The following is a 13,626-nucleotide window of genomic DNA, read 5'->3' as shown; positions in this document are numbered from 1 at the left end:
GGGGTATCAATGGAAAGGTCTTTTAAAATGATATAAAGTTTTCTAAAAAACATTTTTCTTAAAGTGAACGGTTTTTGAGATATCAGCTCTCAAAGTCGTAAAAAGTATGTCCCCCCCCCTCTATTTTTATAACTACGGGGTATAAAATTCTAAAAAAAATAGAGGTGATGCATGCTAATTAACTCTTTCAACGATTTTTGGTTTGATCAAAGTATCTCTTATAGTTTTTGAGATAGGTTGATTTAACTGTAATTTATTATATTTGCTGCTACGGAACCCTTTGTGCGCGAGCCTGACTCGCACTTGGCCGGTTTTGTTTTTTAATTATGACATGAAACACTTTATAAGAATCATATTAAATAACAAAGCAAATTCGAATAAATAAACAATTCAAGGATGCAAATTTTAGGCTTTCCGAAAAATTCTAAATTATTACTGAAACATACATATATAAACACGTTTATTTTATCTAATAACGAGGCATCGTTTGCATAATAATATTTAAAGACTGCGTCAGATTAGACGCTGTCTGAAATAAATAGAAATATCCCAAATCTAGGGTTAATAAACTCCATTTACGTGTTTCGCGTATGCATGTTTGTCGTTTTTTTATGTAAGAATCCATTTGTTTAAAGCTTATCTCAAGGCCAATTCTTTGTTCCAAATCTTAGGTTTTTTATTCTTGTGTGACTTGTTTTTTGTTACGTCTAGCTAGAAATCTATACTAATATGTATTATAAAGCTGAACTGTTTGTTTGTTTGTTTGAACACGCTAATCTCAGGAACTACTGGTCCGATTTGAAAAATTCTTTCAGTCTTAGATAGCTCATTTACCGAGGAAGGCTATAAGCTATATATCATCACGCTTACAGCAACAGGAACGGAGCCACGCGGGACATGGCTAGTGGAATAATAATAGGTACCACCATAGGTTCCAATTATGATGTTTTGTAGTAATATACTACAAAACATCATAATTGAACTATTAAAATTATAATTAAAATCAGCACAAAATAATATTTTTAATAATTTACGCAAATATATGCAAACTGAGAAATTTAAATGATAAATAGTTTTTATATGATAATTATAACATGTAACTTAAATGATAATTAATTTTAACCGATCTATGAAGCCCAAATTAGTGAGAAAATGTGTCGATTGGAATAATTAAATAACGTATAACATTTAAAAACATGGTATATTTAGATTAACGAACACAAAATAAGCCTTTAATATGTCATTTGAATACTAATTTATTTTCCAAAAGGTTAATTATAACCCGCAGCACTATCGAATTTTTCGATTATCGAAAAATAATAATTTTTTCATTTTAGATTTTGTGAATTCTAAAATTCAGATGTTAATCTAACAACAGAACCTTCTTTTATCCCTTCAGGTAAATTCTAGAAATAAAAGCTATTTGCATTAAGTCTCAATGCGTAGGTGTAACTTGCTATCAATAAAATTATCTATTATTTACTGCTATAAGTTTCAGTTTACATTATGCAAATATAAATTTATATTTTTAGCTTTTCTCGTATAAATGCTTGTGTTTTTCAATAAAAGATTGTCATAAAAACAAAATGAACTCCTATCGCGTGTAGAATAGGACTCAACACGTCATTAATATGTTAACAGATGCATGAATGTTACAAGATGGTTATATTCTTGCAAATAATTTCTAGAAGTTTCAGAGCGAGGTGTAATAAGGTTGTGGAGCATATAGACGTTTAAGTTTCTTTAATATTGCTAGTTTTTCGCCCACTCCTAATATTCGCGGTATCTTAATACATATTTGCATTATAGGAAGTAGGTTATAACTAATAGGCCATTATTTTGTCCGTAACGGTTATATTTAATAATACCTCTAAGAGCTATATTTTCAATACTTTATTTATCCTTTTTAAAACTTATTCTAATAATATAAATATGTTACCAGTAAACTGTCAAAAGACAGGCAATTTAAGCACATTTTAAACGGTTGTTTACTACGATAATAAAAAATTACGTTGATAGACAGAAGATGTTCAAAACTCAGTCCTAAATAACGTCAATAATCAAAAGGGAATATTCTAGAATGTTGCCTTCAAGTCACTTGATCGTGTAGCGGGCTCTTAATTTGTTTGTCACTTACAAAACTGTGAACATGACAGTAAAATTACAATTCTAGATAGGACTCATGTTTAATAATATTCTTTAGCTCTACCCTTTCCGTTGTGATTGTTTGAGCATGTTTCCAAGTTGTCGTACAAATAAATGTCCGTATTAAAGACCAAATGATTGTCCTTATATGCCACAATAATAAAAATTTTACCGAAGAGCTGAATGCTTGTGAGGTTTTTATTTATATTGCAGTTTTTATTCTTATTGTGTTGTTAAACAGTTTTAATATGTTGAACATAATGTTATCTTTATTATCATAATATTCGCCGCAAAAACAAGACTTTTGGTAACATTATTAAAGTTTATTTGTCTCAAAAAGTTTACGTCTGAAGTGTTTCAAATGACTTCAGCGGGTCTTTTGGCACCTTCTATATTATAAATGTGAAAGTTTGTAAGAATGTTTGTATGTACGTTTGTAACTCTTCCACAGCTGAATGGTTTAGTATAAAATTTGCTACATAGGTAAAACCTAGTTTAGCACATACTTTTTTCCAACTATTAAATAAAAAAACCTTCTAGGCTGAACTACAAATGCCCAGTGGGTTTCAACGCGGCAGAATACTACGTGTCCCTACTAGGAGTACAGACGGACAAGGAGATGGAAAGCCACGAGAGGATCCGTAGAATCTGCAACGAGTACCAGCGGTCTGATATAGCAGCGGCTATTGAGAGCAGGGTGGGCGATGTTAAGGATGAACTGGAATATTTTAACGGGAATTCTGATGAAAAGGTACGTTCTTCAAGGATATGTTTGTAGAACATAGATAGTTCGGCAGATACTAGAAATTATGACTAATGAATTGGTTTTATTATCAGGTTTATTTGATTCCTTATAACTGTATAAAAATATAACATGGTTTGTTCTAATATTCCGTTGATTTTTCTCTCTATAATGCTCGAAAGGTACCTGAAAGATATATGTAAAATAAATATGTATAAAGATTAAAGAAGAAAGAAGGCTCACACAGAGCCAATAGTTCAATAATTCTTGCAAATTAAATTATTTTGTTGCCATAATTGATAATACATTATGTGCATCACTAGCTGTTAAAAAATCGACCTGTAAAAAAAATGTCAGTGCAGAAGCATTTTGAAATAAAAAAAAAAACACAAAATACAAGCAAATAAATATAAAAATCAATTCCGTAGTCTCATGCACTTGACCGACATTTAAATTATATTATGTTGCAGTTATTGAATTCATTGCGTTTGTAACAAATCGTTTTACAATAAGCTTATCGCACTTTCCTGAATTTGTGCTCGTTTCCGTTATCTTGTAAATATTAAAATTTGAATTTAATACATTTTAGTTTAGTTATTGGTTGTTTTTTTAAATTAATTTAGATAAGTCTTTTGTTTTTATGTATTTTATTTCTTTTAATTTAATAGTTTTATTTTTATTTTAGAATTTATACTTCGAGCGGTACCTAACTCTGTAAGTATTGTTTTATTTGTTAATAATAAATTAATATCATCAGGTAAATGTCCATTTTTTTTAATTTAGTTTATTTAGTTCTTGACACATTAAGCTATTTGGATTTTTATTGGACATACATCCGCTATAAAAACTACTAGATTTGATTATTTTTAATTGAAAAACAGGTTTTTAAATACCCTAATTGAGCTGTCATCAAATAAATTTTCTTTCAAAACAGTTAACGTAATTGAATAATATGATATTATCATAATATTGTGAGAAAAAAATTTTTGTTTGTTTAATAAAATATTTAAAGTAAAGTTGACAATAATTATATTCAGTTCCTTGGCCTTTGGACAAATGGCAGAAACGCCAAAGATTAGAAACTGCTATCGCTAATTATTGACATAAACTCATGATATTTTGGTAATGGTTCGGTCACACACAAATTTCGGCTGGATGAAAATTTTGTTCGTGATAGTCAATAATAGTGATAGTGAAATGTGACCCAATCCTTAGCAAAACGTGATGAGCTTATGTCAATTTGTATCGATATCCGATTTTATTTCTTAGCGTTTCTGCCATTTGTCTCGAGGCCTTATCTTTCTCATTTTATAGCATTTAAAATATTTTGTATCTAAAACCTACAAGGCTACTAACAGTGAAATAAAATTTTACGACGCTGTTTCGTAGGTGTAACAAACATATCTAACAAAATATTTTTATTGCAGAGTCAAAGTAAACTATTTCGTCCAATTCTACTGGTTGTTATGGAGAAATATTATATGCATAAAGCACAACAAATCTATATACATAGCTGAATTTTTGCTTCTAATGGTAAGATATCTTTATTTTTATATTTTTACTATCATGTTATAACATCACATGTTTTAACAAGTAAATTATTAAAAAAACAAAATACCCGACTGCACACTAAAAAAAGAGTGATTGAAATGAATCTAATGATACCGCATACATATTTTTTTAAAGGGAAATTTAGAAAAAATATTATTGTCTTTATCCTGTGGGACTTTTAGGATAAAATGTATCCTATGACACTCCCGTAATCAAGACAAATCTAACGATACCTCATACATCAAAATCCATCAAGCCGTTTAGGCTACAGGTGGTCACAAAGGAAAAGACATACATACATACTTACATACACTCGAAAAACATTACCCTCCTTCTTTGGCAGTCGGGTAAAAAATATACAGATTGTATCTTTAATATCTATTTTACATACTTTATTTTTCATATTATTAATTTTTAGTACATATTATTTGGTAATATTAATTTTTAATTGTATATTTTTTTCAAAAGTATGGCATAATAATATGTCAATGAATCACAGAGCTTATGATCCACAAAAATACATAAGTATAGAATAATTTCTTATTTATATACCTGAATATAATATAACTAATAGATATTATATTATCCACTCGGCTAGGCGTGAGAACTTACAACACACAGATAGAATTACTTTAGTGTTAATAATATACTTTATTAATACAAAATAATAAAGTTTAAACTTGAAATTCAACTTGCAACAATGTTTAGAACATAAATACACACTCTTGGTTCAGTTACAAAGTAACCTTCATTAGTATTCAATATTTATCAATATTCTAGCTAAGTTATATGTCACATAAATATGGTCTATTATAACTTTGACTGTCAAGAAACATTATTCAAGAATGTATTAATTTGTTAATATTTTTTTCTATTTGCAATTTTTTTAATACCGTTATTAATTTAAATTTTATTTTCATATAAATTACATAGCTCGGCTAGTTAGTATAGTGTGTATTAAAATTATACTTTGTATTAAATTTCATCTACACTCACAAATATAGGTATGTACCATGCATGTTTCTAAGAGTATTCATTACGAAGACTGTACACTCCAAATTCTACTGATAAAAACTAATCACTAACAAGAAAGCTTCTTCAATGAAACAATGTCATCAATTTTCAAAAGCCACTTTTTCATTACCCATACTACTCAATGCTGAAATTTAAAGCTTTGCTATTACATAGTACCTACCTATAATAGTTTTATTAATGTTTACATGAGATTTATATCTTTGTTGTGATTTTGAAATGTGTACTTTAGTTTTGGGAGTAGGCGTAATGTATACACATATATGTTATTTCCACATTCCCAGCTTCTTCACCATGTGTATATTGAAGAAGCCGGTCTTTAACAATATAATAAATTTCCGCCAGCTTATTCAACATCTTTCAATATAATAAATTTCCAAACCAACAGTTCGTGGGGCTCATTATATCGATACCCTACATGGGCCACTTCACGGAACTCGACCAGCGGGACATACAGAACGCGGAGGGTCTGCTATACCTCACGATAACGGAGACGATATTCCTCTTCATATATGCGGTATTCATCACGTTTCCACAAGAAGTACCTATACTGTTGAGGGAAACCGCTAGTGGACTGTACGCCCCGCTCCCGTATTATGTATCGAAAATGATATTTTGGGTAAGTTTCTATGTTATTTTTTTTAAATATATGTGTTTTTTATGATTTTTATTTGTACCTTAGCTGTGCTCTGTGGTTTCACCCACATTGCTCCGCTTCTTAGCGTGATAATATATAGCCTATAACTTTGTCGATAAATGGGCTATCTAACATACCGAAAGAATTTTTTAAATCGGACCAGTAGTTCCTGAGATTAGCCGTTAGCGCGTTCAAACAAACAAACAAATCCAGCTTTATAATATTAGTATAGATTGACACTTGATTTTAATTAATAGTTTGTAGAAGTTAGGTATGTCAAATATTTACTTTTTGTTACTTGAAATGCAATCGAGATTCGTCGTATATTTTGAGTGAGTTAAAATCCAAGTAAAGTGCCTATAAAGCTTATAAAAACAGTAAATATACGTAAGTAGGTATAAAATAAAATTAATGATAAAACTACTGTCATAAAAATTTTCAAAATTGCTTGTCAAGGTTTTTTTTTTTTTTTTTTGTATGGTGTTTCTCAATGTTAGCCAGAAGGGCTTTTACATTTTAACGCGGACGCGGGGGTGAACTGAAGGTTCACCCTGGTAGCGACATGCACAAGGGCGTCCCCCCTTGACGGGGACCACGAACCTCGGCTTGAGCTGTCGCTTGAGTGGAGGAGGCCAGAAGGGCCCTAATCGGACGGGGCTTGTCAAGGTGTAAATTGGTCAAGTTATGAACTTTCAAATTGTAATAGCTTAAACAGGTCCCAATTAAAAATGCATTAAGTTATCTTCGTTTAAGTATGTTAAAACATTTTTTAATTACTCCCTTCTCTAGTTTGTTTTCATGACTTTCCATTTAGTAAAATAAAGCATTTTTAAGTGGAGAACCTATTAACCGGTTATATCTATACTAGTATTATAAAGCTGAAGAGTTTGTTTGTTTGTTTGTTTGAACGCGGTAATCTCAGGAACTAATGGACCGATTTGAAAAATACTTTCGGTGTTAGATTGCCCATTCATCGAGGAAGGCAATATATCATCACGCTGACCAACAGGAGCGGAGCCACGCGGGTGAAACCGCGAAGATTACGGTGACTGTAAAAAAAGAAATAAACCAAAGCTCAACGAAGAAAGTTACACCATAGTTAGTAAATTTGTTCTGGCTGGGGCCGTAATATGACGTCTTATTACCAGACAGTTTACGCCCTGAATTGAACTGACTGGAAAATTCAATTTATGATCGCATATTATGTGGCTGGTAATTGCGATAATAATATGAATTTGCCAGTTCAATTCAGGGCGTAAACTGTCTGGTAATAAGAGGTCATAATACCGAATCTATTCTGCCTTTGAATTATTTGTAGCTCTAAAAAAAAAAACTTATTTCTATTACATATTTATTTTTTGTAACACGATGTCACGGAAGTCAATTAGTGAAAAAATGTAAAAAATCACTTGCATATAATTCATTATACTAATGGTATAGAAACAACATAAGAGACTTGCAAAAACTTGTGTAATTAATTTGTAGTCACCTAATATAAAATAATCAATAAACACATTTAAAATCCAGATCAATAGATGCAATGTGTTTTTTAGTAATAAAAATGTGTGCGTGTACTAGTGTAAACACGTAAGAAGCGAAACTTCTTTATGACCTTATTTTTCAAAAAATTATTTACTATATGCAACTGTACAAGAAATACGTCGAATCACGCGTCGTAGGGATAAGAAAAAGATGGCGCGTAACGGAAAAATGTCACGCGTAACGAAAAAATGTTACACTAAATTTTTTTCCAACCCCGACAAAAAAGTTTCACTTCAAAAATATTATCCTATCTATACTACAATACTATAAAGCTGAAGAATTTGTGTTTCTTTGAACGTGCTAATCTCAGGAACTACTTTTCCGATTTTAAAAATTCTTTCGGTGTTAGATATCGAGGCGGGATATAGGCTATCTACCAACAACGGCGAAGCAATGTGGGTAAAACCGCGAAGCGCAGCTAGTATACGATATACATATATTATATAATGTGGTGACTTCCCATCAGGTTTATGTGATAATAAAAATGTAAATCTCGTAATTGAATAATCTTCAAATGTCCCACATAAATTCTGAATTAATTAAGTACTTATTTATCTTGAAGAGATAGGACTTTACTTAGTAAGTTACATGTATTAGGTTGGTTTAGAACATGTAATTTACGGTTATTTTAAACCTGTCGATGAGATTTATATACTTGATTAAGGTAGTGTACAACTTTTACCTTTTGTGCGTATAAATTTTATATTTTGGGGTAGTAAAAAAAAATATATATAATATATATACTCATACGTAATGGAATCAATTCAATTACTCACATTCATGAATTTATGTAATGTACCGATGTGGTCAAACTATAGTATCTCAATTTATTGATTAGTTTATTTAGGGCAGATAAATCTAAGAAAAAAGTAATTACATGCAATGATGAAACCATACAGTAGATATGTACTAATACGACTTTTTAACTTCATGTACAAAACTGTAGATATAAAATATAATAAAACGTTAAATTCTCTATGAATTTATATCATTCATTAGGTTAATTTATTCATATTTAATTATACACAACTGACTAAACCGACAGTGCAATTCAGTTTAAATCAAGATATACATTTAATTTTGATATACAACCGCGATGAATTCTTATCTTGATAACTTAATTGTATGCATACATTAGTGTGTAAAACGTATCAATGGACAGAATAAATCATAATTTAACTATTAGCGTATTTAACAGATAATATAAACAAGCCTGTAATTGTTAGAGACTTCTGAGAACTCAAATGTATGACGCAAAGTTGTGTAATATGAAAATGATGGTGATTAGAGTAGTGTCTTGTATTTGTATGTTGTCTGTTTTATTTTTAGTTTCTTTTATACTACTTATTATATAGGTATTTCGTCGTTATTAGAGGAATAATTTGTTTAAAATTAGCAGAAATTTGCTTCGTCATTCAACTCTATTTTGATCTCAAACTTAATGTATTATCTTGTAATTCAAGATGAATTTGATATTTTAGTTTTATAGCATTTAAATGGTTATAAATTTTTATTAGTGGATCTTTTTAATTCGTATATGTATATTACGAAGCGAAGCGAATTATTCTATCCTTAAGAAAACTCTATAGTATATAACCATTGTACATCTGCGAAGGCGAATCACGCGAAGAGAAGCGAAGGCGTGTCCATAAAACTTCAAAATGGACACGCCTTCGCTTCTAGGTACTTTTACCTAAAAGGATATATTAAGGGTCCATTTGTTACAGATTCCTCGAGCCGTAGTAGAACCTATATGCTTCGTGAGCCTGGTGTTCCTTATAGCTGGTCTGCAAGGCGGCTTCACCAACTGGATTGGATTCTGTTTCGTTTGCGTACTCTGCGCGAACTACGCGAACGCTTACGGTAAATATTTTGGATTATTTAGTTGTATTTTACATGTTGAAGTGGTCACAGGTCATCATAGAATAGTATAGTATGACTTTAAGGTAGTATCATATCATCAGTAAATCGTCATGATTTTAAGTGTCCCTGAAATACTTGATATTATTACACACAAACACGCACAGAGGTGTGATATAACTGACTTCGAATCCCGACGTTTGTAAACTAGTAACTCTTAAAAATCACATGATATATATGTTACGTATTTATATAATTTTTATTCAACAAAATAATAAGCTTGAAGGACAGTAAGTAACATATTTTTATGGTAAAATATCAACAAGTCGGCATGCAGTTATCCTGAAACCTATCATTATTTACTGCCAGTTATAGACTTGATATATGACTAAAGCTAAGGCATAGGCCTGTTAAAAGCACCTTCGCACGTCCTACGCACGTTATTCGCGCGTAACTAAATCTGTATTTTATAGTAGGACGCGTGAGAGATCAAGTCAAACATAAGACTTCATCATATAGAAAAGGTTTACTTTATTTTGTGTATTATTCAAATAGATACGCTATGTACATTTCTGAGAATAAAACATCGTAAAATTTGATTATTAAATTGTTCAAATAACGAATGCTTAATCAAAAGGAGCCGACGGTTTCACAACCAATTAGTTGACCGCCAAAAGCCCTAATGGCACCAAAAAAAGGGACCATACTCCGAATACCGGCAAAGGTACCGGTTTTAGTAAATACTGTCTGTTAGATTTGAGTTCCGATTATTGTTGGATGCAGGCAAAATGTGAAATGTTTGTAGGCTTATGCCGTAATAAGTATAATTTTAAGATACTAACATCACCTTAGCCGTAGTATTAACATTTTATTACATTGAATATATTTTTATAATATGTACGATTTGAAAATGTTACGGTAACATAAAATTTCAAGTTTTGACTATAGATTGCAGTAAAAGATACGACAGTGAATAATATAATAACTACTTACAAATGTTTATATACTTGTAAGATAAAATATTATTCGTAAGACAAAAATAATAGTTATAAAACTTGAGGTAACAAGGGGTTAGTAAATAAATAATATATTTTGTAGTTAAAATAACACATGCCTTTTCCACACGCGTAACTAATGCATGACAATGGCGGAAAATGTAAATATGGTGATAATTCTCCAAATAAAATAAAAAATAATATTGTACATATTATCATCATCATTTTTCATTATTCATCCAAAATGTAAATAACTTTTTTTCATTATAATGACAGAATGATTAGGGTTGCCATCTTAAATTGCTACTTTTTAATTAAAATGTTTTGTTTATTACATTTAATTTTCTTTAAATAATTTTGAGTCACCAATTTCAGTCAAATATTTGTAACATTTACAATAATTCACCTTCTTAAAAATATGAATAAGTTGTTTGTTTGGCAACTCTTGAATAAAAGCTCATAAGTTTTCACGTACGAAATAATAGCATTAATATTCGTTAAACTGCTGTTTAAATTCTGGTCATTAGTAAATCAATATTGTATATAATATCACTTCATGCTACGTTGTTTATAAAACATTTATACTTGCTAATCATCCACATCATCATATGTCATGCCTTCCGCAATTGTTCATACTGTATACACATTACAACTGCACGCTTCGCACTGCACGATACAGTTTTCACAGCACAATCATTCAGCCTGTGATTCACAGTCAAAATTTATCGAAATAATACAAAATTTTAATGTATATGCTCTTTTAGGAATTTGGAGAGTTAAAGATATTCCCCGATTATGAGCATGATGTTATAGAACTAGCAACATTGTATTCTGCAATTTATTAGTATGTAAAATAGTTCTATGACGTCATAACTCTTACCTTTATATACCAAGAAAATTTTCGAAAACACTGATTGGCTCTAGCAATCTAAGATTGCAACTGTGAATCTAGGGATCTCTTGTATGTTATGCACCTACATATCTATCCCTTCACAGGTTCATTCCTATCGGCCGTGTTCGACAGAATGGAGACCGCTGCACTCGTGTCCGTACCTTTCGATCTAATCGGGACCATGTTTTCTGGCATATACCTGAACCTGGCTAGCGTGTCGCCCTACTTCTCTTGGCTCAAATACGTCTCTGGCTTCTATTACGGCGTCGAATCCATATCTATCATTCAATGGGACTCGATAGAAACCATCAACTGCGTGAACATCAAAGGCGTGCCCTGCATCAAGACAGGCCCAGATGTATTGAGGAAATTCGGCTTCGCAGCTGAACACTTCTGGAGGAACTGCACTAGTTTGGCAACCATGTACTGCTTGGCGCACATAATAGCTTTCCTTATGGTCATTAAGAGGAGCAGAGGAACGCCTATTTATTAGTTTTAAAGTAAAGGCTATTCGATAATACTCAGAACCTCTATTTTTTGTTAGTTGTCCAACATTGTTCATAGGTTAAGTTTGTATGTTGTATTAATAAACGAATTTAAAACTGCAAGTTAATATTTTCTACGCACTGTTTTATAATAAAAGAATGCTTTTGTGTTTTTGTTTGATTACCTTTGTGTTCCTTCCTTTAGTTTCGCTAGTACATAGTTAATGCTATGTCAAAAAGTATAATTAGTAGTTACACAGTTTATAGAATTAGTTTTGCTAAATGCACATGCAAGATATTATTTTAGCACTGCAAGTAAGCTTTCACTTTCTATAAAGCACATTATAAAATTAAAAGCGAAATTTTGAATATAGGTCAAGTTCTGTAATAAAGATTTAGGGATTTATTTATACATGAATTTCGGTGATTTTACTCGATATTAACTAAGTCCTTGAATCAAATTATTCAAATACCCATATACTTAATATTATGTAGGTTTGTACCAAAATTATGGCGAGTAATAGAAAAAAAAACAGGATTTGGACCAAACGGCTACAAAGCTGTCAGATTACCATGAAATCCGGTTTTGTTATAGCGCACAATGTACGTATCCACAGGTGTTTATTTGACTAAAGAATTAATTCAAGTTTTGCCTAAATTCAAAGCATAGGTACTATAACCATGATGACGTAGGTAGTAAAAAAATTATTAATCTTGTTGGAATAAAAAGCTAATGTTATGAGGTACCGAATCGTATTTTTTTTAATAGTGGCCCTATAAAAAAAAATCCGCATATTTCAATTCAAATAATATTTTTTTTATAGTTTTAGAACACTGTAGAAATTATGTTATCAATTTTATTAATTTAGAAAATCATGCGTTTGTATCGTAGAGTCCTAACGTAGAATCCATTATTGTTTAGGTTTTAAACAGCAATAAAGAATAAATTATAAAAAAATAAATTGTCTAGAAACCACTGTTATACTAATTGATAGTTTTATTACACAATAAATAAATTATTTTTAAAATGCACACACGAAGTCTAACTAAGCATAATATTAAAGGCTGCTGAATGAATTATGTCGTATTTAGTATTGTCTTGTTTGATTTTACGCGAATAACCTTTTATTAGAAATTAAAGACCACGTAAGAACTAATTTTACATAATATTATAATTAAATCATGTTTAAAATCCGTTTAAGTCTTAAGTCTTAACCTATTTAACAATATTGTTCTTATGTACATGAACTATGTTGTTGTTTACAGAATAATTTTCATAAAATACCTAATAATAAATAATTATGTCCTAAAAATAAATAAATTTCATGTAATTCTATTTGCGTGCAAATGCAAACTAAATGTTATATTTAATGTTTGTCCTCAAACACTGCAAGTAATGAACAATGATAGCGCCATACTATTAAAATAATTACGCAGATAACATACTCGGATAATTCAATTCAATTAGTTTAAAATATTTCAGCATTCTTGGAAGTGACGAAATTCAACTATTAAAGTTAGAAATATAGTATAGTTTATATTATAGAGTTTATCGTAAAATGTGTTTGATATTGACCAAGTAACAATTATGTTAGGGCCATTTTTCTAAACACCTAGTCTAATTCTATAAATATAAATAATTAAATTAAAGTAGGTATGGTAGTTAGTGTTAGGGGATCGATATCTTAAAAGTGCATTTAAAAACCAGCTTCGCTCCAATTATCAATATGCTCCTACACTAGGTA

General features: G+C 30.5%; 1 protein-coding gene across 2 annotated transcripts in view; it reads left to right on the top strand.

The window, feature by feature from the left end:
* The window catches only part of LOC123706356 (protein scarlet-like), a 55,044-nt gene that overhangs the window by 35,435 nt on the left and 5,983 nt on the right, over positions 1-13,626 (top strand). Inside the window, exons 7-12 of one of the 2 annotated variants that reach the window (XM_045655602.1) lie at positions 2,686-2,896; positions 3,573-3,601; positions 4,315-4,420; positions 5,859-6,089; positions 9,377-9,512; positions 11,501-12,050. In XM_045655602.1, the coding sequence (XP_045511558.1) occupies positions 2,686-2,896; positions 3,573-3,601; positions 4,315-4,420; positions 5,859-6,089; positions 9,377-9,512; positions 11,501-11,889 (1,102 nt within the window). In that variant the 3' untranslated portion in view covers positions 11,890-12,050. Of the gene's footprint in view, positions 1-2,685; positions 2,897-3,572; positions 3,602-4,314; positions 4,421-5,858; positions 6,090-9,376; positions 9,513-11,500; positions 12,051-13,626 lie in introns of those variants that run through there. The other variant, XM_045655610.1, reaches the window with a different exon arrangement.

This window comes from Colias croceus, chromosome 1 (genome assembly GCF_905220415.1).
Source record: "Colias croceus chromosome 1, ilColCroc2.1".
Lineage (NCBI taxonomy): Eukaryota > Metazoa > Arthropoda > Insecta > Lepidoptera > Pieridae > Colias > Colias croceus.
Note: the sequence above shows the minus strand (reverse complement) of the source record. Positions and strands in the feature narration are given on the sequence as shown.